We start from the raw sequence: 23,742 nt of genomic DNA, 5'->3' as shown, positions 1-23,742 counted from the left end.
TGCTTTTCCTAAATTCATTTTATACAATTCTTTTTCATATTTTACTGTACAAACAAAAATCATTCAAATAGCTGGAAAATAATCTTTTCTTGAATAAAATAAAATAGGAGCAACTTTAAAACTTCCAAGTTTTGCTTTAAATCATCTCCCTTTTTTTGCACAGCAATAGGGCAGTCTGTTTAATTCAAATATCGGGGAACGTAACCAGCCACTGTTCTGATTTACAGTCGCCATACAGATAAGTAGCACCCTTTCTTAGTTAAGTTTTTTTCTAAAGACATTTTAGAGATAAACCCTTCTTATTTTCTGTGGGTTGCAGGAGCATGGACATTTGGCTTGGTTCTGACTCTGTGGAGGGAAAATGAACTACAGTTCTTCTGAAGCTTTTCTCTGGCTTTGCACTGCATCTGACAGCCCTTTTGTCTTATCTAAATAGATGTGGAATTATTTCATGTAATTGTGTTTTGCTTGATTTTTTTTATTTTGGATTTTATTTCTGAGATCTTAAGCAGAATGGTAATGAAATGTAATGAAACTGAAGTACTGCATTTCAGGATGTTAGAGTCTTGGCAGCACTTTGGATTTCATAGCAGGAGGTAGTGCCTCATCACCGAGGAGAACTGAAATGCTGGCTCTTTTTCATTCTTTATGTGTGATTTTTTTTGATTCCCACATTTGGAGTCTAGCTCACAGTTGTCTTCTCCCAACAGAACAGGCCTGATAAACCTCGCTTTGAAACTCTTCCTCTTGAGCCAGGCTGAGAGCTGTCTCCTGGACAGGGACCAAGAGCCCTGCTCCCTCAGCTTGTTTAGCACTTCATTAGTAAGAAATGGCACTTGTTTTGTCAGTTTGGCAAGAAAGAAAATTATTTGTGGATATCCAGACCAGACTGGTCTTTTCACCTTAATTTAAGCACATCATCTCATTTGATGGTACAGCAATGTAAATTTAAGTTCCTGTTGGTATAAGGTTAATCAAAACAGTGACTACTCAATACTACTAAAAATTACAAATGTTTTGAAAAGCTTTTGTATTTATGGAGTCAGTTACTCATCACAAAGATATACTTCATTATTTCAGCAAGGGAGTGTCTTCTCTTTGGAAATTTAAGCAAGGAACAGCTCTGAAGAGCAAATCTGTAGAATAATTCTGGATTTACTTTTTGCTTTTAAGGAACCATTTATTTGCCTCAGTTCTGTGTAATCACACCAGAGGTGTTTGTTGACCATAAATTGTGGGTAAGGAAATGGGAAAACTGCTGACAGTTCAGACATTTATGAGAAAGAATTTTAAGTATACGCAGTATCTGTGTTATTGCTCCTCTTTAATGTATGTTTTCAGTATTCTTCACACATGGGAAATAAAAGTTAAGAGTGACCTACAATAGTACAGACAAAAACTACTGAAGGGGAAAAAGAAATAGCAAAACAAGAAGATATTAAATGCCAGCAGAAGCTGTACCATATAATCACAGATGGAACAATGCAATAGAGTGCAAAATAAACAGTGGGCAGCCTAGCTTTAATTTCTTGCACTTTAATATATGTTAATATATTAAGTTGCATTAAATGATTTAATGTAATCTTTAGTTTATGCTTGGTTGCTCTTTTGGGAGTTCAGTCAAATAAAGTGAAGAATTTAATTTTAATCCAAACAGGTATTCATTGGATATTTATTTGGATATTTATTTGACTCTTCCTCAGAAGCAAAGTTTTTAAATTTTATTGCAATTTAGTAGAATGCAATTTTATTTTGTTAATTAATTGTCTTCTTCTGAAATGCTACCTTTTGCTGAATTTCTTATTCTGATCTTGTTGTTACCTTGCAGATCAGTCAAACTTCATTGAAGTGTCTTCATTTAAAAAAGAGTATACATTTTGCTATGCAGCTTATATTTGGATTTTTCACCTTATTTCATTTACTATCATCAAGGAGTTAAATTACTCTCACTGAGTATGAAATTAGTAGCAGGTATTGATCTACTAAAAATTTTAGCTCATGAAGTCAGAGACTGAATTTTTTAGTGGCTCAGCAGAATCCTTTGAAATACAAGCAGAGGGACTTTAGAGTTGAGATGCTCTTGGCAAATTGCAGAGCACTCATGTTCTTGGATTTTCTGGATCCTTTTTGCCTGAAAATTGCTTAACTGAAGTTCTGTTCCTGTCATAGTCCTCAGCAGACTAAACAGGCTAGAAATATTAGACCAGTTTTTCACATACAGTGTGTGAGTTCTAGTTTCAGGCTTGGTCATCATCGTCTTTGATGAATTTTCAGCAAACTCATCTTGATTGAGTTGCTCTCTGATCATCTGAGGTAGTTGACTTTCATATTCTGGCTGTGCCAGAATTTTCTGCGTGTTCTGAAAGAGAAAAGAAGTCCATAAAACATTAGTTTATCCTCAATGTCCAACTTCTTCAGGTGTAAGAGCCTTTAAATCATTCTCATCCCTGAACACAACTTTGATTTCTTTAGCTTTTCCTGAGTCTGTCTATCTTTAGATCTGAAAGACTGCCAAAATGTATTTATGCTATTCCTTGACTTGTGTTTAATTAAGATGGGAGTAATTTCTCCTGTAATTAGATGTTTGCATTTGAAGTTTTCTTGTCTCTTCCCAAGTAATGAAAAATGAAAGCAGAAAAGACTCTGCTACCTAATGTTTCCAAATTTCTCACTATTAAGTTATCATCAGAAATTTGAAAATTGAGTTTATTTGATAATCTTATCACTCTCTGCTTACTGGATTGAAGCGCTGCTGTTGTTTTTCTTCCCCTACTGACTCCAACATGGTTTTACTTTTGTTTATTTGCCTGTGTGCTGGGAGTCTTCTTGCTGATTGTCTTCTCTGTGTTAACAAATACAGTTAACAAATTTGTGGCAGAAATAACTAGAAGTTATATACACATTTTTAAGGATCAGATTTTTATTTATGGAAATTATCAGTAATTATAGAATCATAGAATGTTAAGGTGTTGGAATGAATCTTAAAGATCATCTAGTCCCAATCCCCCTTGCCATGGGCAGGGACACCTCCCGCTAGACCAGGTTGCTCAAGGCCCCATTCAACCTGGCCTTGAATACTGCCAGGGTTGGCAAATTGCAAAATAAAAATCTGAGCAGAAATCATGGGACTACTCTAATGATTCAGGAAATATTCTGAATATCGCAGTGATTTTTGAAAAAGGACATGGAAGCAAAATCCAGTGGAGTTAATATTTAACTTCCCAAATACTAACTTAAAATACTCAGGAATTTCTGTGCTAGCATTGCTCAAGAGTTTTGTGTACCCAAATAGTCTATATGTAATTTTTTTATAATAATAATAGTTTTAACATGTGGTTTTTGGGCACCTGTTTTGTAGGGTGTAGTGCAATTGGATTTGAAAACTAAAAGCTTTTTAAAGGTTTTTCCTTAAGCTAAAAGGTCCTAGTTTGAACGGAAGAATTTTGAATGTACAAGTGCATTCATGTGTGTAAGAAGTAATGTTTCTCTACTTTCCGGCTAGTGAGTATACTAGGTTAATTTACTATTCAGAAACACTTACTAGCATGCTAGCAGTGTTCATACTGTATATTATTTGCCTTCGTAACACCAGGTAAATTGTTTGTGGTTCGCGTGTTCATTTTCTGCTTCCCCTGCTATTTGTAGCCTTGACAAGAAAACTAAGGAGCATGTTGAGTACAGAGAACTGAGAGTCATAATTCCATTTTGAACATTTTTGAAATTTTTTTTTGTTTGCTTGGGTTTTTTGTTTCATATCAGACTAAACTGTTTATGTATAAATTAAATTATAAAGGGTTTATGTTTGCAAACCCTGCTAGGCTGCATCATCATGCAGATTAAGCTTAGTTATCTTCATTCAGATGAAGTAAAGTTGGCTCTTCCTGTATTTAGTTGCATGAGGTAATTGCATTATCAAGAGAAGAACTGGGTTAAGTCGAACTGTAGCCTGCAGCTTCTAATAAGGCCAATGAATTAGAGTAAAATCATTATCACACTGGTATTGACAATCTTGGTGTATGAAGACTGCAGTGGAAAAACATCTAAGGAAGCTTTGCTGGCAAGCAATTACAGACTGTACAGTTTCAGTAGACCACATGCACAGTTAGCTGATTCTGCCAGCAAAATGTGATGTAGATTAGAATGGATACCTAATGTGAACAGCCAGTTCTGCGTGTACTGACACAATTTTATTCTTTCTAAATTGCATAAAGTTCTTAAATGAATATATCTAGGTATTGCATGTATCTCTCTCTATATATCTCCAATTATTTATTATTCTTTCATAGTTATATAAGTGCGCTGGTTGATCATGGTAGATAAAGTTTAATTGTCTCTGGAACAGTGCAATTAGTGAGAATACTCAGAACTTTGAATTCTCTGTGCTATAGTATGCTTGCAATTGTGAGTTAAAACAAATTAAAGATATAATGTGATAAAAACCCCTCCAAAAGCCTAACATTCTTTTATTTATAAATCATCAATAAAATGGTTTGATTCTTAAAGATGTATAAAGTAATAAAAAATCCTAACTGGTGGTGTAATATTATGATTTACAAAGGACATGCCTTTTGCTGTATTTTAGGTGACAGATATACAACAGAGCAGTAATTTAAAAAGTAATTCTTCCAGTAACTTTTATGCATCTCACTTTGAAATTTTTTAAGAATATCATTAAAGCAAAAGTTGAATCACATTCTTGGAGAAGAATTAAGTGTGCATTCACTAATTATCCACCTACCTACTGTTTAGTTTGAGCAGCACATAGTAGCTACTGTCCGTCCTTGCAGGTTGTTAGTAATTACTGAGATAATGAAGAGCTTGCACATTTGATGTTGGGAGTCACAGCCGAAGAAGAAATTATTCAACATATTGCCTTATTCTTAGATTTTAACTGTAATTTTTCAGCATGTTCACCATCTGTCCAAGTGACTCATGCCTCTGGCTGTACTTCTGCCAAAGTAAAGATTTTGGACAGTCACAGTATTCATAACAAAAATGTGAAGCGTTACAAAGTGAAAAATGAGATGAACTTTGTTATCTGCCTGTCTTCTCCTTTACATTGTTATAAATGCCATTTATTAAAATCATGCTGTTCAAATTTATTGACAAATACTAGGTGACTTGGAATCGACTATTATGCTTCCATTCCACGCATGAGAAAGCACATAAATAGATTTACCTCATTGAAGTTACAAGTTGGCTGTTGGATGTTATGGGCAGTAAAGGAGGCAACACTTAATTTCTTCATCGCTGCATAGTATAGAATCATTTAGGTTTGAAAAAACCTTTGAGATCCTCAAGTCCAACCATTAAGCCAGCGCTGCCGAGGCCATCAGTAAACCCTGTGTAGTGGTTTCACGTTCGCCAAATTTTGGTTGCCAAATTTAGTGTAGTGGTTGAGGCTTTTCAACCTCTCCTCTCCCCCCGCCACCCGGGAGCCGATGAAATCCGTCCGGGCCTCGGGCAAGCTCCCCCCAAAGAGGCGGGGAGCAGCAGGCCCAACTCGATGTTACCTGTCTCTCTCTGGCCAACGGGAAAAGGCTGACCTGCGGGAAGTCAAGGGGTTTTATATGGTACTTCCCAAAGTTGTAACGGACATTTTTCACTGGTTAAAACAGATGCCAGTATTCCAATTAACCCTCTGATAGGTCCCTGTCCTTTCCAAAGCAGTTCCCAGGTCCTGACGTGGAAAATCATTCCACATTCCTCTATGACTGAAAAACTAAACTGTGCTAACCCAACACGCCCTGTCCCTAAGCACCACATCTATCGGTCTTCTAAATACTGCCAGAGATGATGACTCAAGCACTTCCCTGGACAGGCTGTTCCAATTTTTGACAACCTTTCCATGGTGAAATTTTTTCAAGTATCCTCCCCTGGTGCAACTTGAGACCATTTCCTCTGGTCCCATCATTCTCCCACCTGAGAAAAGAGACTTCACTACCCCACTTCACTACAGCCTCCTTTCGGGCAGTTGTGGAGAGTGAAAAGTTCCCCCCTGGGCCTCCTTTTCTCCAGCCTAAACATCCCCAGGTCCATCAGCCACTCCTCATAAGACTTGATCTAGACCCATGACCTCTCTAGACCTAGCTTCATTGCTGGTTGCTTATAAGAATTGCATTATAATATTATATATATATTTTGATTTTAATATGAACCTTTGTTATTACAATTAGTGTTGTTTTTGCAGGATGATGCATCCTAAAGATCCCAATCAATTTCACAGCCTGTTGTGCTTGGTAAAATATCAATACCAAATATGACAAAATAGACAGCTAGTAACTATCATGCTATTTTAAGTTGGAACTTGAAAATTTTAGGACATGTTAACACCTTTTGTCTGACTGCCATCTCTGGGATATTGTCTAAAACGACTAAGCCAAATGTAGGCTTCCTATCTTCAAGCACGTTTCTTAAGTCTTGTTCAGCTCAGTAGTAACTTCCCAGAAGTTACACCCACTGGGAATATTTTATGTGTTTGTTTTCATCTAAGTTTTTTGTTCCTGTACGTTAAGGTCTAGTCCATTCAAAAGAAAGGCCACTTTTAATAACAACAGGGTCTCTGTCGGCAGTGACATACTTCTGGCTTGTACTGTGTTAGTTCTATTCTCAGAGAGATTAATTTGAGGTAGCTGCAGTATAATAACACCTCTTCCAATTTTTTTACAAGAACCTTACCATTTTGCTGTTAGTTATAATTAAACCCATAGTATTAAGTTGTATGCTTAGAAGAGCTGAATGTCCTAATTCTTTCTTTTGTTGCTTAAGGCCATGTTTGATGCTTTATCTGATCTCCCTGAGTGGTATGGTATTAAAGAAATGCAAGCAAATTGGATAGGTGACTGTGTTGGGTGCTCTCTTGACTTCTTGTTAAAGGTAAGTCAGAAGTTTCAGTTGCTGCTCTCTTGATTGGGCTAACTGCAACCCCTGAAATGTGTGATGGGAATGGATTTTCAGATCTGAAAAGGCTTGAAGCCTCCTAAAAAAAGATGATTATTATTATTATATTCATGCACAGACTAGCACAGATTCCTGAGGAGCACCACTTGAGAGTTGAATAGATAGTCCCTGCTATCCTCCTTAGGAAAGGGTTTGTGTGTTCAAGAGGATGCAAATTGGCTGTGTATATTTATGCCAAAATACATGCTAGCTAATAAGCTTTCAGGGAAGCCAGAACATTTGTGTCAAGTGCACTATCAAATAGCACTGCACATGTCAGCTAGGATCTAGTTGGGCTTTTCCTTTTCTCTGTATGGCACCCTCTCTGTCAGACTCTGGCTGACCTCAGGCAAGCTGCTTTGCTTACATTTATCCATTATTTCACTTACTATGCACCGTAATTAAAATAATGGAAACCACACCATTAGGTAGTGATGGAGCTACAGAGAGTCCAGACAGAAAGAAAGGAGAGGAAGGAAGAGGAAACCTGAAAAAAACCCCAAACATTATCTATGGAAGGACTTCAGATTTTCCCTTTTTTGTCGAGAGATGAACATGGCTCCATGAATATGGTAGTGACAGAAGAGATTTTCAGAGACCCTGATCAAATTTCAGCCCTTGTACTTCAAAACTTCGTTGTGATTATTTACTCTGGTTTAACATTCTAAAAGTTACTTCTTATTTTAAAGTACTGAATTTTTCAGAACTTCAAATTGAGACAAATTAAGCCTTTTAAATACCTCTGATTTGCACCCTGATAAAAGATACACCATTTGTATTTGTATAAATAACTTTATATTAAAGTTGTTTTTATCAATTGTTTCTGAAAATTTCCATCAATACTTATTACAGAATAATCTTCTTCCAAGACCCCTATATACTCTACAGTTAGTTGATCTAAGATACAATTCTTGTTGATAGTTCCAGGTGGTAATTCTTAAAAAGCCTTTGAAGTTTACTTGTTACATTTTATGTCCAATTGTTTGTTGTGCCACCTTTTATTATTTCATTTCCATACATAAGTTGCAACATTCACTTCATCAGAGAAGTATGGTGTAAAGTCATATTGTAGCTGAGAAAATCCTAAATTCTCTTTAGATTTCAGAGGTAACATCTCTTTCTAGTTTCTTGGAAACAAGGCATGCATATTAAAAGTGAATAGAAGGATTCCAGGTGGCTTAGCCAGGGATTGAATCTATCTCAGTAGCACAGTACAATATTACATATGGGATTAGAATTATACTTTATAGATATATTTGGATAAACTAAGGAAAGACTGTAAAGCAACTTTCTCTAGGCCTAAAAGTTTTGTAAAGGACTGATTCTGGAAAATTTCTGTAGTGGGTATGTGTCTGGGTTTGGTATTTGGATCTGTGGATTTCTGTAGGGTGATGTAGGCTCATTAGCTGTATGTAAAGGAAGGGAAATCTATAACCACTGCACTTCAAGTAGGAATTTTTTTCTGCTCTTTTCAGGTTAATGGCAAAGTAACAGAAGAGAAGCTAGCAGCTTACACCTATACACCTGAAGCCATTTATGGAGCTTCCCATTTATATATCTTACCAACTCACAGACTGCTGCATGGGAATAGCAGTCTCAAGGAAGTCATTCAGAAGGAGTTCATCCCAGGGAAAGGTGGTATTTTTCTCATACTGCATTTTGTTGTAGAAGAGCAACAATTATAGAGAATGTGTATCAAGCTGAGCAGGAGCTGTTCCTATTGAGAGCGAGCAGGCCTTTGATTCTTGCTATATGTCACACAGTGTCACATCAGCCTGTCCTGCCTTCAGATGTGGCAAGAGCAGCTATGCTAGAATCCTTCTTTTTATAATAGTTGTAACACTTCATAGTGTCTAAAAGCAATGGAACAGATTCTTGTTTCCTCATCTACCAGAAATAAATAGTCCAAATTTGAGTGTGTCAGCCCAGTGGAAAATCTCAGGTCTGTGTGGTAATTCATCATTAGCACAAAGACAGCAGAGCTAATTCCTGCACCAGAGATGGTTTTTTCCTGTCATAAGGAATCTAAAGAGGTCAATAGATCACTAATGCATAGCAAAGTGAATCACTGATAGACAGTAAAATAATACTCTATTATGCAGATCCTTAGTTAATACAAGACTCTAATGGAGCAAATTCAGAGTATCCCTATGGCAGTTAATGACTTGCACAGTCAACTGATAATGCTTTAATTGTTGTTAACTAATTTCCTGAAGCTTCCTACCACCAATTCTCCCTGTATTTAGAATCCATGATCTAGTATTTTTTTTATTGTTTGGAAAACCTGGAAATGACAAGAGTAAATATAATACTTTTTCTTTCTACTTCAGACTGGTGTTCAGTATTTTCTTTTTCCCTTACTGGTAAAGATGAGGCTTCATTGTCTGTATAATATCTGATTTCATGGGAAATTGTGTTGGTTGTACAGAACCTGCTTTTTTAAGTACTTCATTTCTACCTTAAAAAAGTTTACTTGGAAGTAGAAAAGAACATGGAGCCTGACTGTGTTGAGTACGTAAAGCCCTTGTCTAAGAGGTGAGCAAAGCTTGGAGAATTTTGGAAAACAAATTTACAGTCCTTGCAGTTGAACCAAATCAAAGCACCAACTGCACAAACACACATCCATGCATGTGCCTGTACCTTTGTTGGATCTTGTGCTTTAAGCCAAACCACAAAAGTACAAAATTTGCTTTTAATAAGGACAATGGTATATTTTTATATTCATTTCTAAGTGGAAATACTTGCAAAAGCTTTTTTGTTTGTCTGTTAACAATAAGCTTGAAGCTTTTGGTTGAATTAAATTAAGAAATTCTCAAAAGTTTGAGCCAAAAGTCCTCAAAAAAGAGGCACAATTCCACATAACTCTGCCATTGTATACTCCTGCTACTTATGAATATACTTACAGACATTCTTCAATTGAAATTAGCTGAGATTGGCATTTTACATATGAAAGGCCAACAATGGCATTTAAATAAAATGAAAATTTGGGTGGCCTTATATAGACCCTGTTTTCACATTAACCAAGATTTAAAAAAAAAATTCTCAGTAACACTGAAATTTTAACTTAATTAAGTGTAATTTTTTTCTTTTCAATGGACATAGTCTTGTAATTCTCTTTCTTCACTGTGTTCTCATTTAAATAATTAGGAGGGTATATTTTTAGTCTTCTAGGAGAGAAAAAAAAAGGTATAGCAGAGTAACTGAAAGTTCTAAAACCTTTAGTCTTGAAGTACATGTCTGTATTTTAGGCTACTATTATTTAAATAGATGGAACAACCAGTTGTCAAGCTTTTTTTTTTTTTTTTTTTTTTTTTTTTTTTTTTTTTTTTTTTTTTTTTTTTTTGCCTGGAAAAATGTATGTTAATTTAGAATCTGGTAAGTTTAATGGTTTTGACAGCAGGAGGTGCCTGAGATAAAGATTTGACCATTACATTGTTCATTATCTCATTTTAATTCTCTGCATACATCATCTTATATTTGTACCTGTACCATTCTCTCTTTTCGGTTATGATGATAATGATGTGAGCAAATGAGCACAGGAAAGAGCACCTTCATAAACTGCAGTTATTATTTTGGGTTCCAGCATAAAATTAAAATTATTGCTGGGTGGAAGAGAGAAGTTATTTTTAAAAGCAGTGTCCTGCCCACTCAGCTTCCTGCTCATGATGCTTTTCGGTTAGTTGCTTTTGAAAAATTAAATTGTCCCTTTTGTACTTTTTTTTTAAACAGAGGAAAGCTGTGTGCAATGATTTGAATGTGGAAATTTTCCTTATAATATGAGTATCTCAGACAACTAAAATTTGGAAAAGTAGTAATCAGAAGTAAATAAATGTATCATTTGTGTTCAGAAGTGTGATGAGATATAACAGGCCTGTTCTCAAAATTGCTGTTACTTTACTTCAAGCAGATTTTATGCATTGCAATACAAGCCTGCATAGCCTCAGCTTAGCTATGAAGAAAGGTGAAAGGAAGCTCTTAGCAGCCCATATTTTAATGATTGTAATTACCATCAACTTAAAGGCACTGAAAAAGTTACAAATGGGCCCAAATTGAGATCTGGAGTTCAAATCCTCAAAATTTGGAGTATTCATATTTGGTTTTCTTCTTGCTGAGCCACTCAATCTGCACATTTTAAATCAATTTCAGTTTATTATTTCTCACCCTTAATTTTCTCCTCTCCTATCTCCCCTTGCTTGTGGACATTGGGTTCCTTATCTGTAATATGAATATGAATATCCTGTTTGGAAATCAGTAGGTTACTTAGGTGGCTTTTTAATACAGGTTAAAAAAAAAAAAAAAAAAATCACATGCTTTGTCGTTCTTCTATAAGAAATTAAATCATACGGATATATGCTCCCCTGCAGTTTTATCTGATTTTTGGTGGGATTTTGTATCATTGTGTGCTAGTACGTAAATCAGGGCTTACTAAAACCAATTTGTAGAACTTGGCAGTAGCCTGTATTTTGATCAAAGACTCAATTTTTTTGTTATAATCCAAATCTTACTCTGTTTTTTTACTGGTGCTTGTTATAATTATGTTTTCTAATAATGAAAATTTATCAGTCTGACTTACTGAGCATTTTAATACATCTGAGCTTTTTTGAACTGTGAATAGGTTTGTCATTTTCTTTCTTTTTTAAAGAAAACTGTTATTTAAAATTCATGTAAGTTTAAGATAAACTGCACTGTAATGGTAAGTGATGTTCTTAGCATATCTTCTGTTATATTTTACTTACCATATAATTTCATTTGTTTTCAGACTCACTCACTTCAGTGACAGCTGTGAATTTGCTTACCAATCAGGAGATTCCTGTAGTCATCTCAGCAAAACCCAATTTTGATAATTTTCTTGATACTAAAATAGGTATGTGACATTAGATATGTAAGTGGAATAGCATGGTTTTCAGTTGCTGTGTTGGAGCACAAGATACTGTTGTGGTAAATACTGAGCACAGAGGCTCTCTCTCCTGGTTTTTGAATTTCTGTTTTCATTAGGGAAGAAGGAAGCAAAAAAGAGCTATGCGGGTGAAGAGATTTACAGGATGATAATTTTAAATGGAAACATTATAAAATTAGTGCATTTAATGAGCTAAGTTTGAGGATATGCAAATCTTAAGAAAATTGGTTACCTACAACATATTTGTTTGGCTGCCTCTCGCCATCCTTAATCAAAACAGAACTGTACCATTTTTTGACAAACAACCCTAACTTTTGGCTCTTTTTTGTGTCGCAAGTTTACATAAATTATATACATCCTTATAGAGAAATGCATCAGATGGTAAATGTAACAAAAGTTCCAACTTTGACTTTTATCTAGTAATATTTGTTTTGAGGCCGGTAAAATAGTTCAGGATAGGTAATAATTGCTTTCAGGTAGTCTTGGACAGTTATCTTAGATCCTTTATCTCTCCAGGTAGCATTCTCATGATTTAAGGCACCTGATTTAGAGTTGAGGATCCATAGGTGGAGGGCAAGGGTGTTGCTAGAGGATGCTGAATTGCCTGCAGTGAGCTTCTGTTGTCAAAGTTATCCTATGAAGCTGCCTGTCTTACTCCTTTCCGGGATAAGGAGCCTGGTCCCCCAAGTCAGGTAGCTAAGTACATACTCTTAGATAATCTGGTTGTCCTAATAAGTCAAAGTAGAAATTGGACTAAGTTTTAAAAACCACATCTGTTTTAACTGGCACCCACCAAGCTCTTTGTTTACTCTCGTGCTTTGCCCTGGTCTCAGCTGCTTTGAAAAGGCAATGTTCTATGCCAGTCCTGTTGGGAAATAGTTATGTCCTCTTCCCTTTTTCCAGTGCATTCCATATCCTTTAACTCCTGTTGTTGCCTCTTCGTTGCTGATACTTCTTTCCTGTCTGGGGCTGCTGCTTTCACTGCTGCCAATATTGGCTATTTTTGCCCAACTGGACTCAAGGAAACCAGCTGACTGTCAAAAATATCTTGGATGACCCTCACAGGGCCGAAGGAAATTATTCATTGGGGCTGTATACCTTGCTTATAACACGCCCTCATCTTACGCTTTAGATTTTAATCTGTTTTTGAGAAACGAAGGTTTTCCTTTGGAGAAATGTAGGAGAAGCCAAATAATTGAGATACCTAATCTTATTTTTTCTTAAAATCTTCCAGTTTGCTGGCACTTACCTTGGCCTTATGTCTGTTGGAAGCAGCCCAGCTCTTCATGGGAAGCTGTGAGTGCCAGCTGTTGAACTTTGCCAGTGTACATTAATAGCATCATCTTTTCAAAAGGAAGCAGACCAAAAACTGGGACCTGCTTTTTTCCATTTGTACAGCATATTGTGAAGTCACCTGTTGCAGGCTGCAGGGCTCTCTGACAAATTAAGATACAAACATTGTTCTTGAAACAGCAAGAGTGTACATCTGCTGGAAAGATAAAATAGCCATTTTGTGTTTTTCTTGTTAAGGAGTTACGTGTCACCGGGGAGTTTTGTTTGACTTTCTTTAGTCATCTGCTTCCAAACTTCCACATATTGGCAGAGTTAGAAGTGTAGCAGGCATTTCACTGCCTGAACTAAGACGATTGTTAAGCTGGTTTAGTTAATAATTCCAATGTGCTCAGCAAATATTTTGAGAACTTCTATGTGTAGCTTTCACCAACTTAATGCTGCCATTGTCTTGTTGGAATAAGTTTCTTTGCCTTTTAAAGATTACAGTAATTTTGCAAGATGGTTCAAAAAAATTGTTACTTAAATTATCATTGAAGGGGAAAAAGATGCAGAAAGATGTATCTCTGTGTAAATAATAAATCTGTTAATATCTTAATATTATGTCAGAATATGTGTGATAATAAAGCAAGCTAAGAAATTTCTTAACTCACTGTGAAAGGTAACCCTCCAGAGCAGAATTAAAATGCATGACTACCCCAAATAATAAAATGCAGAGGAGAAGAGAGCATTGGGAGCCTTAAATAGTGTGACTTGAGTAACTCATCTGAATAGCTGTAGGAAGTGTTCTCACTAGTTATCATCTGAATAGCAAACTGATGTTATTTGAGTAGTTTCCCTGAGTTTATAAACATGTTATGTCTTTCATTGTAAGTTAAAGGGATTGTAATGTTTGAGACTGATGCATTATGGTGCATTTTAATAAATTAAATAAATTATGAAATTTGAAAGAGATAAATTGATATTGAAACAGGAAGACTCTGCTCTTCGTTTCATCTTTGATTATCATATTAACAAATAGAATTAAAATTTGTATTGTTTAAATATGTTACATTTAGATAATATGGCTATATTGAAAATTCTTTAATTCTATCCAAATTTTATAGCTTTATATTTAGTTTTCTCAGAACCGTCAAATTTTCAAACTTCTCTAAAAGAAGGACAGGACATTAATGACCATTTGAATTACAGAGGAACTGAGAAATATATTTGTAATTATTGCTGTTTGAATTCCGCTACTTAAAGAATAAAAATATATTTTTAATGTTCTTAAATAATTTTCTTTAACTTCTTTGTGAAAACGTAAGTCGTAATGAAGAGAGTGCCATAGAAATGAAATGGTTTTTCATCCCTTCTAGGAATTCCTAGTACTAGTGCAGAAGATGCTGCAGTGGCTAAGAATCTGGGCATTTCTTTCACTGAAGTCATTGAGACATTGCCAAATGGTTTGGAGAAGGTCATTAATTCTGCAGAGGTGGGTATATAAGTATGGATTTCTTTCCAACTTCCAGTAACAATGCAAACTAAATCTGTTTTCTCAAGCGTGCCAAATACTTTGTATGATTAAGGGAATTTTTTTTTTTTTTTTTTTTTTTTTTTTTTTTTTTTTTTTTTTTTTTTTTTAACATCAAGCCAAGCTTATGCTAACAAATTTCTGGGAATAATTTAATGATGAAATACGTTTGCTCTGCTGTAGCAATAAAATAGGTTTTTTCCTTTTGTACATGGGAGGAAGGTTAAACTTTCCTCTGTGTTGGTCTTAGTTGTATAATGGAAACTGAATTATTTAACCTATGTTAAGAGTTTGATTCTTATTTCATAATCTCAGTAGATTTTTAACCTAAAACATACTAGTCCTTCTTCCACAAAGTCATTGAAATGTGGCTTCAGCCTTTGTGATATCCTGAATGCCTCAAGAGACATAGGAATCTTATCTTAAAATAGAGCTCTTGAAAATACGTGTTTTAATAGCAGACACATTACATCCCAGGTAGGGTGTAAGTGGTTATAATGTATGTGAAAGCAAGAAAAGAAAAACCTGAAATGAGCACAGGAGAAGGAAAACTGTTTTAACATTTGCATTTTCCTCAGTCTCTACGTTCACGATAGAATTCTGGAAGTTTTGGCGTAGAGCAACTGATAAAGATATCAGCAGTAAATGCAGATATCTGCCAATAATGGCTGAAGGGGTCTACAAGACTCTTTCTTAGCCACCTTCTTTTCAGACTAACAAGAACATGATCCTTTAAGCAAGAAGTTTCAAGTGAGCAGTTGTTATATGAATAGTTTCTTGGATAGCAGGATGTTAACCAGTGGCAAGAGGGAAATTATTATTTTATTTGACTCTCAGAAAACTGACTGGTTTTGTTTGTCCTTGCACTCTCACTGACAGCAACTATAAATTTTTCTTTCTTTTTCCACATCTCTTTTTTTTTTTTTTCAATCAGATCACCGGCATGACTCGGCAGGAGGCTTTAAAAGCTGTTACTCAGCAGGCCAAAAATAAAAGAATAGGTGGCGACCTAACGAGTGACAAATTGAGAGACTGGTTGGTATCTCGACAGCGCTACTGGGGAACGCCCATTCCAATCATTCACTGCCAGGCATGCGGCGCTGTGCCCGTGCCTTATGGAGACTTACCTGTGGTGCTGCCCAATGTGACCACGTTCACAGGAAAGGGAGCCTCACCTTTGGAAAGCGTCCCGGAATGGGTGAACTGCTCCTGCCCGAGGTAAGGCAGTGCTGTATTTGCTGCAGCCTGCGAGAGATGACTTTACACCTGCCCGTTTCTTGTGCGCTTTCCCAAAGCGCTGGCAAGTGACTGCTCTGAGACAGGCTGCTACTCCAGAATGATGTTTAGTTTGACCCAGCACAGGGATTTTTTTTCTTATACGCGCTGTAAAGCTCCTTCTTTCTGCAACATTCAATGCCCACTGCTATTTTTTCATAACAAGCTGAAACAAAACTCACTGGTTTTAAGTTAGAGGAAAGAAACAAAGGGAAAACAGAATCATTTTCTTCATTTCCCCTTCCTTAACAGTATTTCTCACTTCATTTACTACAGTTATTTTAATTATCTTTCATCGGTGTTCATATAAAGCTTATAGTGATTACTAAATTAGTTCTCTTGTTAAGGAAACTAACATTGTGTTCATTTTCTTGCAGTAGTCAACAATAAAGTGTTCCCTCGGCTATATAAATCTTTATCATGAATCCGTACCTTAGAGATAGCATGTAATTCGGATCTGAAAGTAAATGCATCTTGTCATCGCTGTAATCCTTATTATTTCTAGTCCATCTGTTCAAGCAATAAAAAGTTGGAATTATGTCGTGAGAGATGTGTTGTAAAAATCAACTGTGTAATCTTGAGGACTGCTTAGATACCCTGTACACTGAAGTTTGCCTATAGGTTTTGTGAGATGAACTGGTAGAACATGAGGTATCCCAGAGAAGTTTTACATCAGCAGTGCAATGCATTGGTGCTCCTAGCAGATTGACCAAAAGGGAAGTATGTTATCAGGCTGCCAGGCAGGGAACTCAGGCTTACAATTGGCAATAGGGCTCTCACTGATAATTCAGCAGATTCGTAACATCTAAATTTATTTTAATATTAGCAGTTCCATGGTTCTCTGGAAACATGTATTTTGAACTTTGTTGATAACGTGATTTTTTGTAAAACGCACCTTTGCTCCCATGTTTCTGCACAGAAAGTTTCTTCTCAGATGTGCCTATTGAAATTGCACAGAGTAATGTATTTTAAAGTGTGACTTTTGCAGTGAAGCTTTACTGAGTAAGATCCACAGTTTTAGTAAAGCCCCCAGAAATGCCTTGGTCCACAAGTCCTAATTTCAGTTGAAAATTTTCCTGTTGTGACTGAAAGTCACTGTATGCACTGTTGGCTTCCCCCCACAACATTAGTTGAAAATTATTTTGTTGTTTACCAGGCAATAACGTACTTTTGATGTATAGCAAATCCTTATGGTTTCTGGATAGTTATTGTGCCTGCACTGCATAGAAGTTAATCAAAGGCATTTGTTTAGTTCAAAACAATGTCACCCAGGATTCTTTTCTTAGCCTAAAATGTAGCAGCTTGCTGAAATTTACTTTTTTTTAATTCTGATCTTTATTTTTCTTCCTAATTCTCACCTATTTGACAGCTATCATCCGTATTGCTCATCCATGGCTGCTACAATTTCAAATCATTTGATCTATTTTTTTGTGTACAGTCATCCTTGCTTTTCCTTGCCCCAAGAAGTTACATCATCCCTTCCTTTAGTTCTTCCATCCAGTAATGGGGTTTATTATTAGTTTCATTTAATATGTAGAATTAATAAAGAAAGCCAAATGGAAAGATACAAGACTGAGTTTTTGAGTGACAATAATGTTAACAATCATAAATGGGAGGAGATACCCAAGTTATTCTTTGTTACACAAGTCCAGGTAATTGTGTTAGTAATCTGAAGATTGTCTAATGAGATTACAGTATTGTGCCTGTAATAACAATATTGATATAAATGGTATAAACTCTGAAAGATGCCCATGCTCTCTCTGTGTTAGTGAGCCATGTCCATTTAGAACACAGAGGCATGAAGCAGATATAATTATGGTTCAATGACTGTAAAGTATTCTTACTTTTGACAGAAAAGCCATTATTTTACATTGGTCAAATCTTTGCTTATGTGTACAATTTAATAAAATTGTTATTATACACTAAAAAGCAGTTAGAAGTAAAAGTCCTTTATTACATTACTCTCATTGGAAGAAAAACCTGCATGTAGAGGAGGAGCAGGTCCAGAGGCAGAATGAAGAAAAGTGTTAAGTGGTGATGCTCTTGTAAACTTGCCTCGGCAAGCCAAGCTGAAGTATCAGGCAGACAAGCAGAGATACATGTTGCAGCTCACTCATCAAGACTGATCAGAGACTAAATATGCAGTTAGTAAATATGAAACTGCCAGTCCCCATTTATTATGTATACTTACTACACATATACATACATCTAAACTTACATATAATTATATTCTGTGTGCATTTCTTACATATAATCAGTGGCATTTATGTTCAAGAGTGTCACAGATTGCAAAGTTTCATTGACATTCGAATAATCCCATTGGTTTAATAGTAAGAGTTTTAAGAGGGATCATTTACAACCAATGGAAGTTTATTAAATGTGATTATTGGCTCCCACAAACAATGAATATTCAAGAAGTTAACAGAAAGTAACCTGAGCTTCTAAAACCTATTTTGAAACTGTTCCTTTAGGGCTGCCAATATAATTACAAGCAAAAATCAATTTGCTGTAATCACAAATTAAAATTGTGCTACAAGGTCTTGAAGAGATTTGATCTCAGTGAAAGCTGAAATTAAACTAAGTTAATTTTTTCTAGAGATAATAAATGGAATCTGCAAAGACCATTTTGTACAGACAATCAATGAGAGGCAACCACCTGACCTTTCTGCTAAATCTGCTGGTGCCTAACGAGTGTGATCTATATTCAGTGCCCATTAACTTTATGGCAAAGTATGCTTGTCTGTGCTTGGTATCTTTTTAAATGGCAGTTCCAAAAAATTCCATGATTGAGAGGGCTGTCCAGTTCAGTGCCATCTTCTGCTATTTTGCTGGATGTGATGGCTGCTTAAGCTTTTTTTTTTTTTTTTTGCTTGCTTTTGCTGCGTTTTGGGAGGGAGAGGAAAAACGTCAGTACTGTTACTGTTGTTGGACTTCTTCTGAACATGTCACTCTTCAGACTGTTCAGTTTTCAATCTAAATGTCTTTATGGCCACTCTGTCCATGTTTGTTTGGGTTTTTTTCTAAGCTTGTCACTTATCTAAAAAAAGCTTTTCTCCTCTCTTGCTCAGGTGCAAGGCAGCAGCACGGCGAGAAGTCGATACCATGGATACGTTTGTGGATTCCGCTTGGTACTACCTGAGGTACACTGACCCTCACAACACAGACAGGTGAGGGCTGCAGGCACAAGGACACTGGGGGAAAGCCTGCTACACAGGGAACAAAGAGACCACACACTCAGGTGCTTCCAGCTTCTAGCTGCAGCCTGCTGGCAGTGTAAACACCTGCACTGCCCTCATTATGTGCCTCCCCTCTGGGCCTGAGCACAGCACAGGGTAGGTGGTGTGGTTTAACCCCAGCTGGTGTTTAAGTACCACACAGCTGCTTGCTCACTGCCCAACATACCCTGTGGGCTGGGGAGGACAGTCAGGAGGAGGAAAAAAAATAAACATCACGGCTTGGATAAGAACAGTTTAATAACTGAAACAAAGTAAAATATTGTAGTGATAATAATTATTATAATAAAAAGGAGAGGGGGAAAGAGAGAGAGAAAACCCAGGAGAAATAAGTGATGCAATGTGTAATTGCTCACCACCTGCTGACCGCTGCCCACCCTTTCCCTTAGCAGTGATTGGCACCTCCCAGCCAAGTCCCCCAGTTTATATACTGGGCATGACAGTCTATGGTATGGAATAACCCTTTGGCCAGTCTGGGTCAACCTTCCTGGCTGTGCTTCCTCCCAGCTTCTTTGTACACATGCTCTGTGGCAGAGCATGAGAGACCAAGAAGTCCTTGGTTTATGGTAAGCCCTGCTCAGCAATAGCCAGAACATTTGTGTGTCATCAACATTGTTCACATACTGAATTCAAAGCACAGCACTGTACCAGTTATTCAGAAGAAAAAGAACTCTATCGCAGCCAAAACCAGGACAATATATGGAGCTGATCTAAAAATGTGGTATTTGATTGCTCCTATATCAGGAGATCTGGAAGAGCAAGATATCTAAACACAACTATGTAAGCACAGGAACTACAGGGGAAGGAGCAGAAATTTGCATGAATGGGAATTATGGGCAAGGGCACAGAGAAAATTTTCAGCTGAGGAGCTGAAGTCCTTAGTGGATGGTGCCATCAGGAATGACATCCTGCCATGACTCTGAGACTGGCAAATTGCATGGAATGTACCCTCCCTGGCAATGCACTGAGTAGTTCAGTGTGTGGACAGGCAGTGCTGTTCCTCTGGTAAGAGGAGGAATAGTCCAATGTAACATCCAGCTGCCAAGCCTGGCACCTTCACTTCTCCTCTTTTGAATTCTAGTGACTCTTGCCGTTTCCTTGTGTGCAGACCTCAAGTGAAGAGGCATCACAGGAATCTCCTGCTGTGTCAGCACTTCCACTACATGCATAATTAATGAAAGGAGATTTTTCGTGTGCTGTGGACTAGTGTCTGCAGCATGGAGAGTATGGGAAGACAGATGTAGTTATTTAGCTGTTTTTCTGCTTCATAGTCTGCCTGTAGTAACGCTGCTTGATAGCTGTTTTTTTCCAAAGAGGAATTAGTGCAACATCCCTACTATATAGTCTGAGGAAGACAGGAAGAATTGCATTTTAAAACATTGATACCACATGATAGGCTGTTTGGGCATGTATTTGTTTATTTATTGTGCAGAGCAGTGTCTGGGAAGACTCTGTAGTATACTGCATATACTCAGTGACTTAATACTGCTAGGCTGATTTTTTGGGTTTGTTGTTGTTGTTGTTGTTTTTATTGGGAGCACTACTTTGGTTAAACTAGAGAAAAATCTTCTGTGAACACTTTTATTTCATTCCAATTCTAATTATTTTCTAGTGGTAGCACGAATGTATTATTACTATTGGGTTAGGCAGATTGCTTCCTCTCCATGACAGACTGAAGTATTTTTTGTGTGTGGGCAAGAGGGACTTTTCCAGAAGTTGAAGAAGAAATAGTCAGATGTAACATCCGACTGTCAAAGTAACAGCTTAGTGTAGTCTAATCTGTTTTACACTGAAACGAGGCGATTTATATGGACTTCTGCCCTAAATTGCTGCCTGCATCTGATTTATTTAGTTAGTTCTTTTAACTAAGCTAAAATGTAAACCCTTCATTTCCGTAAACCATATTTCACTGGTCTACAGTTCAGGAGAATTATTCTGTTGATTCTGGAACCCTATGATAAGTTTGATTTGTTCCACCAAAGACATGAATCCCAAATCCATGATTTGCTTCTGGGCTCATCTGTGAGGAAAAAAGTGTCACTGTAACAAAAATTACAGATGGAATAATCAGACAGACTGGCAAAACAAGTAGATTTATTGGAGCGGAGGTTTGAAGCCTACAATAGAGAAGATCTTCTGTAAAAATGGTATTTCGCAGGCCCACTACAGAAGACATGGAAATATGTAATGAATCAATAAGCAATGTTGGGAAACCATTCAGGTGACCTCCAACGACGTAGTAAATATGCTCTGAATAACAAATTTACTGTCATTTCATTGAGCATCCTTCAGTTGGAGTGCTGTGACCCGTCTCTCTCTACAGAGGGTTCTGCAGCCTTAAACTGCATCATTGCCCTCTAATGGCAACAATGCAAGCAGTCGGTTAAAAAAAATCAACTAGTTTTAAGTGGTCATGTCTTTTCTCTTTCATTCTAGTATATTTGTATATAAAGCATGATAAATACTAAAAAATTTAAAGCCGGCCACAGAGTATTTACAAAAAAATCATTTAAAGAGCAGTCAAGCATTTTCACTGCTTTCTCAGGTAATTGCTTGCCTGAAATATAGGAACATAATCTTTCTACATCTCAGTGGAAATTAAATTTTTGTCTATAAAAAGCATTTAACTTCTTAAAAAAATTAAAAAGATCTGATAGAAAAATGAAAGTTTTATTACACATTTATTGCTCTCAGTAAACAGAGTTGTCAGGTCAGGGATGATGAGCTACTTTAGTAGCACTGATCTTTCTTTTCAACATCGGATTTTTTCTATAATTTTGTGGTTTTAGGCCCTTTAATAGTGACTTAGCAGACTACTGGATGCCTGTGGATTTGTACATCGGAGGAAAGGAGCATGCAGTTATGCACTTATTCTATGCAAGGTTCTTCAGCCATTTTTGCCATGATCTAAAGATGACAAAACACAAGTAAGCCTTACATATTACTATTAAAATCTTTAGTATTTTATGTGACTTGCAAGGGTGTTAGTGAACATTATTGTGACAGTGGAACATTACATTGGATAAGCCTGAATTTTCCTGCTTTGTCAGTACTTGGTTTCTCACAGTGGGTTGCACTTCCTGTATGTGTTCATACAAAGATTTTTATTGCATGAGTATTAAGTGGTCAGAGCAAGTGATAAAATGCTGCTGTAGATTTCCAGCCTGCAAAAGCATGCACCAACTAGTAACTTCAGGCATTCTGTGTAGTGCTATTATTTCAAATTAGGTAACTTCCTGCCAGTAATGCCATTAATTTCAGTGGAACCATGCATATGTAAAAAATAAAGCACTCTTATAAGTCACTGTATTATTAGTGTTGAGCAGTACAAAACGCTTCTTGATACCAAAAGCTATATATTTATCTCATGTCAATTTATTTTTTATTTAACAAATTTTATATAATTATTTTTAATTACTCTTGTTGATGCTGTTGCTATAGCCTAATTCACTGTTCTCAGTTTTGGTTAGAGGTAAAGTTTGATGGAAGAAGGTGAGTCATCTGTTGTTCTGTTCTTTGTCTTCTCAGATAGGTTCTGAGCTTAGCATTTCCACTGAAATTCAGCTTTTTTGTACCCTAAAATGCCATCCTCAGTTTGGAGAGTACTAGTGGCAGAACAATGAAACTCTGGCCCATGGTCTTTCCTGTTCTTCCATCAGCAGAGATGACTGAATAGATTACAATATGACTTGAACAAATAGCCCCATGAGAAGAACTGCTCAGTAATTTCTCAACCACCACTCATATAAATTCATTCTTTACAAGTATCCCCTCTAAAAACTTGACATAAAAGAGGAGCTTAAACATATATGTCACTGAACTCACTCAAATGCTGTAGTTTTGTTACAAAACTAAAATTTAAGTAGTTGTGAGACAGAAAAGGATGGATAAGTTACTGCAGCTAGCAGAATGTTTCCCCAAGGTATTTCCTAATTTTGATGAAGCTAGGCAATGTGTTTTCATAACTCATTCTTGGCTGTGCAATAGTTTGTAGTGAAAGCTGTGTTGGAAATATTGGATTTAGATGATTTGTGTACCTGTGTTTCACTCTGTTGTCTGCAGCTTGTGTAGCTGCAGCAGGAAGGCTGTTTCTTCTCTCTCAGATTGGGCCTTTCAAAGCAGACCCTTCCTCTCAGAGGTGCTATGCCTTCAAGCAGAGAATTTTAAAGCTTTCTCTTACAAGCAATTTTAGGCTTATTAATTCTACAGAAGATTTTACAATCCTAATCCATCAGCCATCTAGTGGAGCTGTAACACACAGCAGCAAAATGTTCTTTTGCTAGTCAAATTCTTAATGTCTTCAATGACATTAACCACATTAGTGGCTGAAGTATTGTCAACATAAAGTGAGATCACAGGGCAGGAGAGATTTTCTTGCAAAGTAAGTCGTTCATTTTGGTGTGCAAGAAAAAAAAGGCATGGAAAGAGGCCAGCTGAACTGGAGAGGGACCTCCTGTGTGACCTTACTTAAGAAGACCAAAATAAGTGCAAGGAAAGTGGAAGTGAGGGTGGGCTACCCCTGGAGGGATGTAGATGCATTTACTGGATAGGCAGTTTGGATTATGGAAAGGTCATAGCTCATCAGATTTTGAAGC

The 23,742-nt window shown here is 36.6% G+C and overlaps 1 protein-coding gene across 2 annotated transcripts in view; it reads left to right on the top strand.

The window, feature by feature from the left end:
• Window positions 1-23,742, top strand: part of LARS2 (leucyl-tRNA synthetase 2, mitochondrial) — an 83,392-nt gene that overhangs the window by 33,136 nt on the left and 26,514 nt on the right. Inside the window, exons 8-14 of one of the 2 annotated variants that reach the window (XM_040079660.2) lie at window positions 6,769-6,876; window positions 8,415-8,574; window positions 11,699-11,803; window positions 14,485-14,600; window positions 15,574-15,857; window positions 18,983-19,081; window positions 21,937-22,074. In XM_040079660.2, coding sequence (XP_039935594.1) covers window positions 6,769-6,876; window positions 8,415-8,574; window positions 11,699-11,803; window positions 14,485-14,600; window positions 15,574-15,857; window positions 18,983-19,081; window positions 21,937-22,074 — 1,010 coding nt within the window. The remainder of the gene's footprint in view (window positions 1-6,768; window positions 6,877-8,414; window positions 8,575-11,698; window positions 11,804-14,484; window positions 14,601-15,573; window positions 15,858-18,982; window positions 19,082-21,936; window positions 22,075-23,742) is intronic. The other variant, XM_040079668.2, reaches the window with a different exon arrangement.

The sequence above is a fragment of the Hirundo rustica genome, chromosome 1 (genome assembly GCF_015227805.2).
Source record: "Hirundo rustica isolate bHirRus1 chromosome 1, bHirRus1.pri.v3, whole genome shotgun sequence".
Lineage (NCBI taxonomy): Eukaryota > Metazoa > Chordata > Aves > Passeriformes > Hirundinidae > Hirundo > Hirundo rustica.
This window is presented reverse-complemented; position numbering and strand designations above follow the sequence as displayed.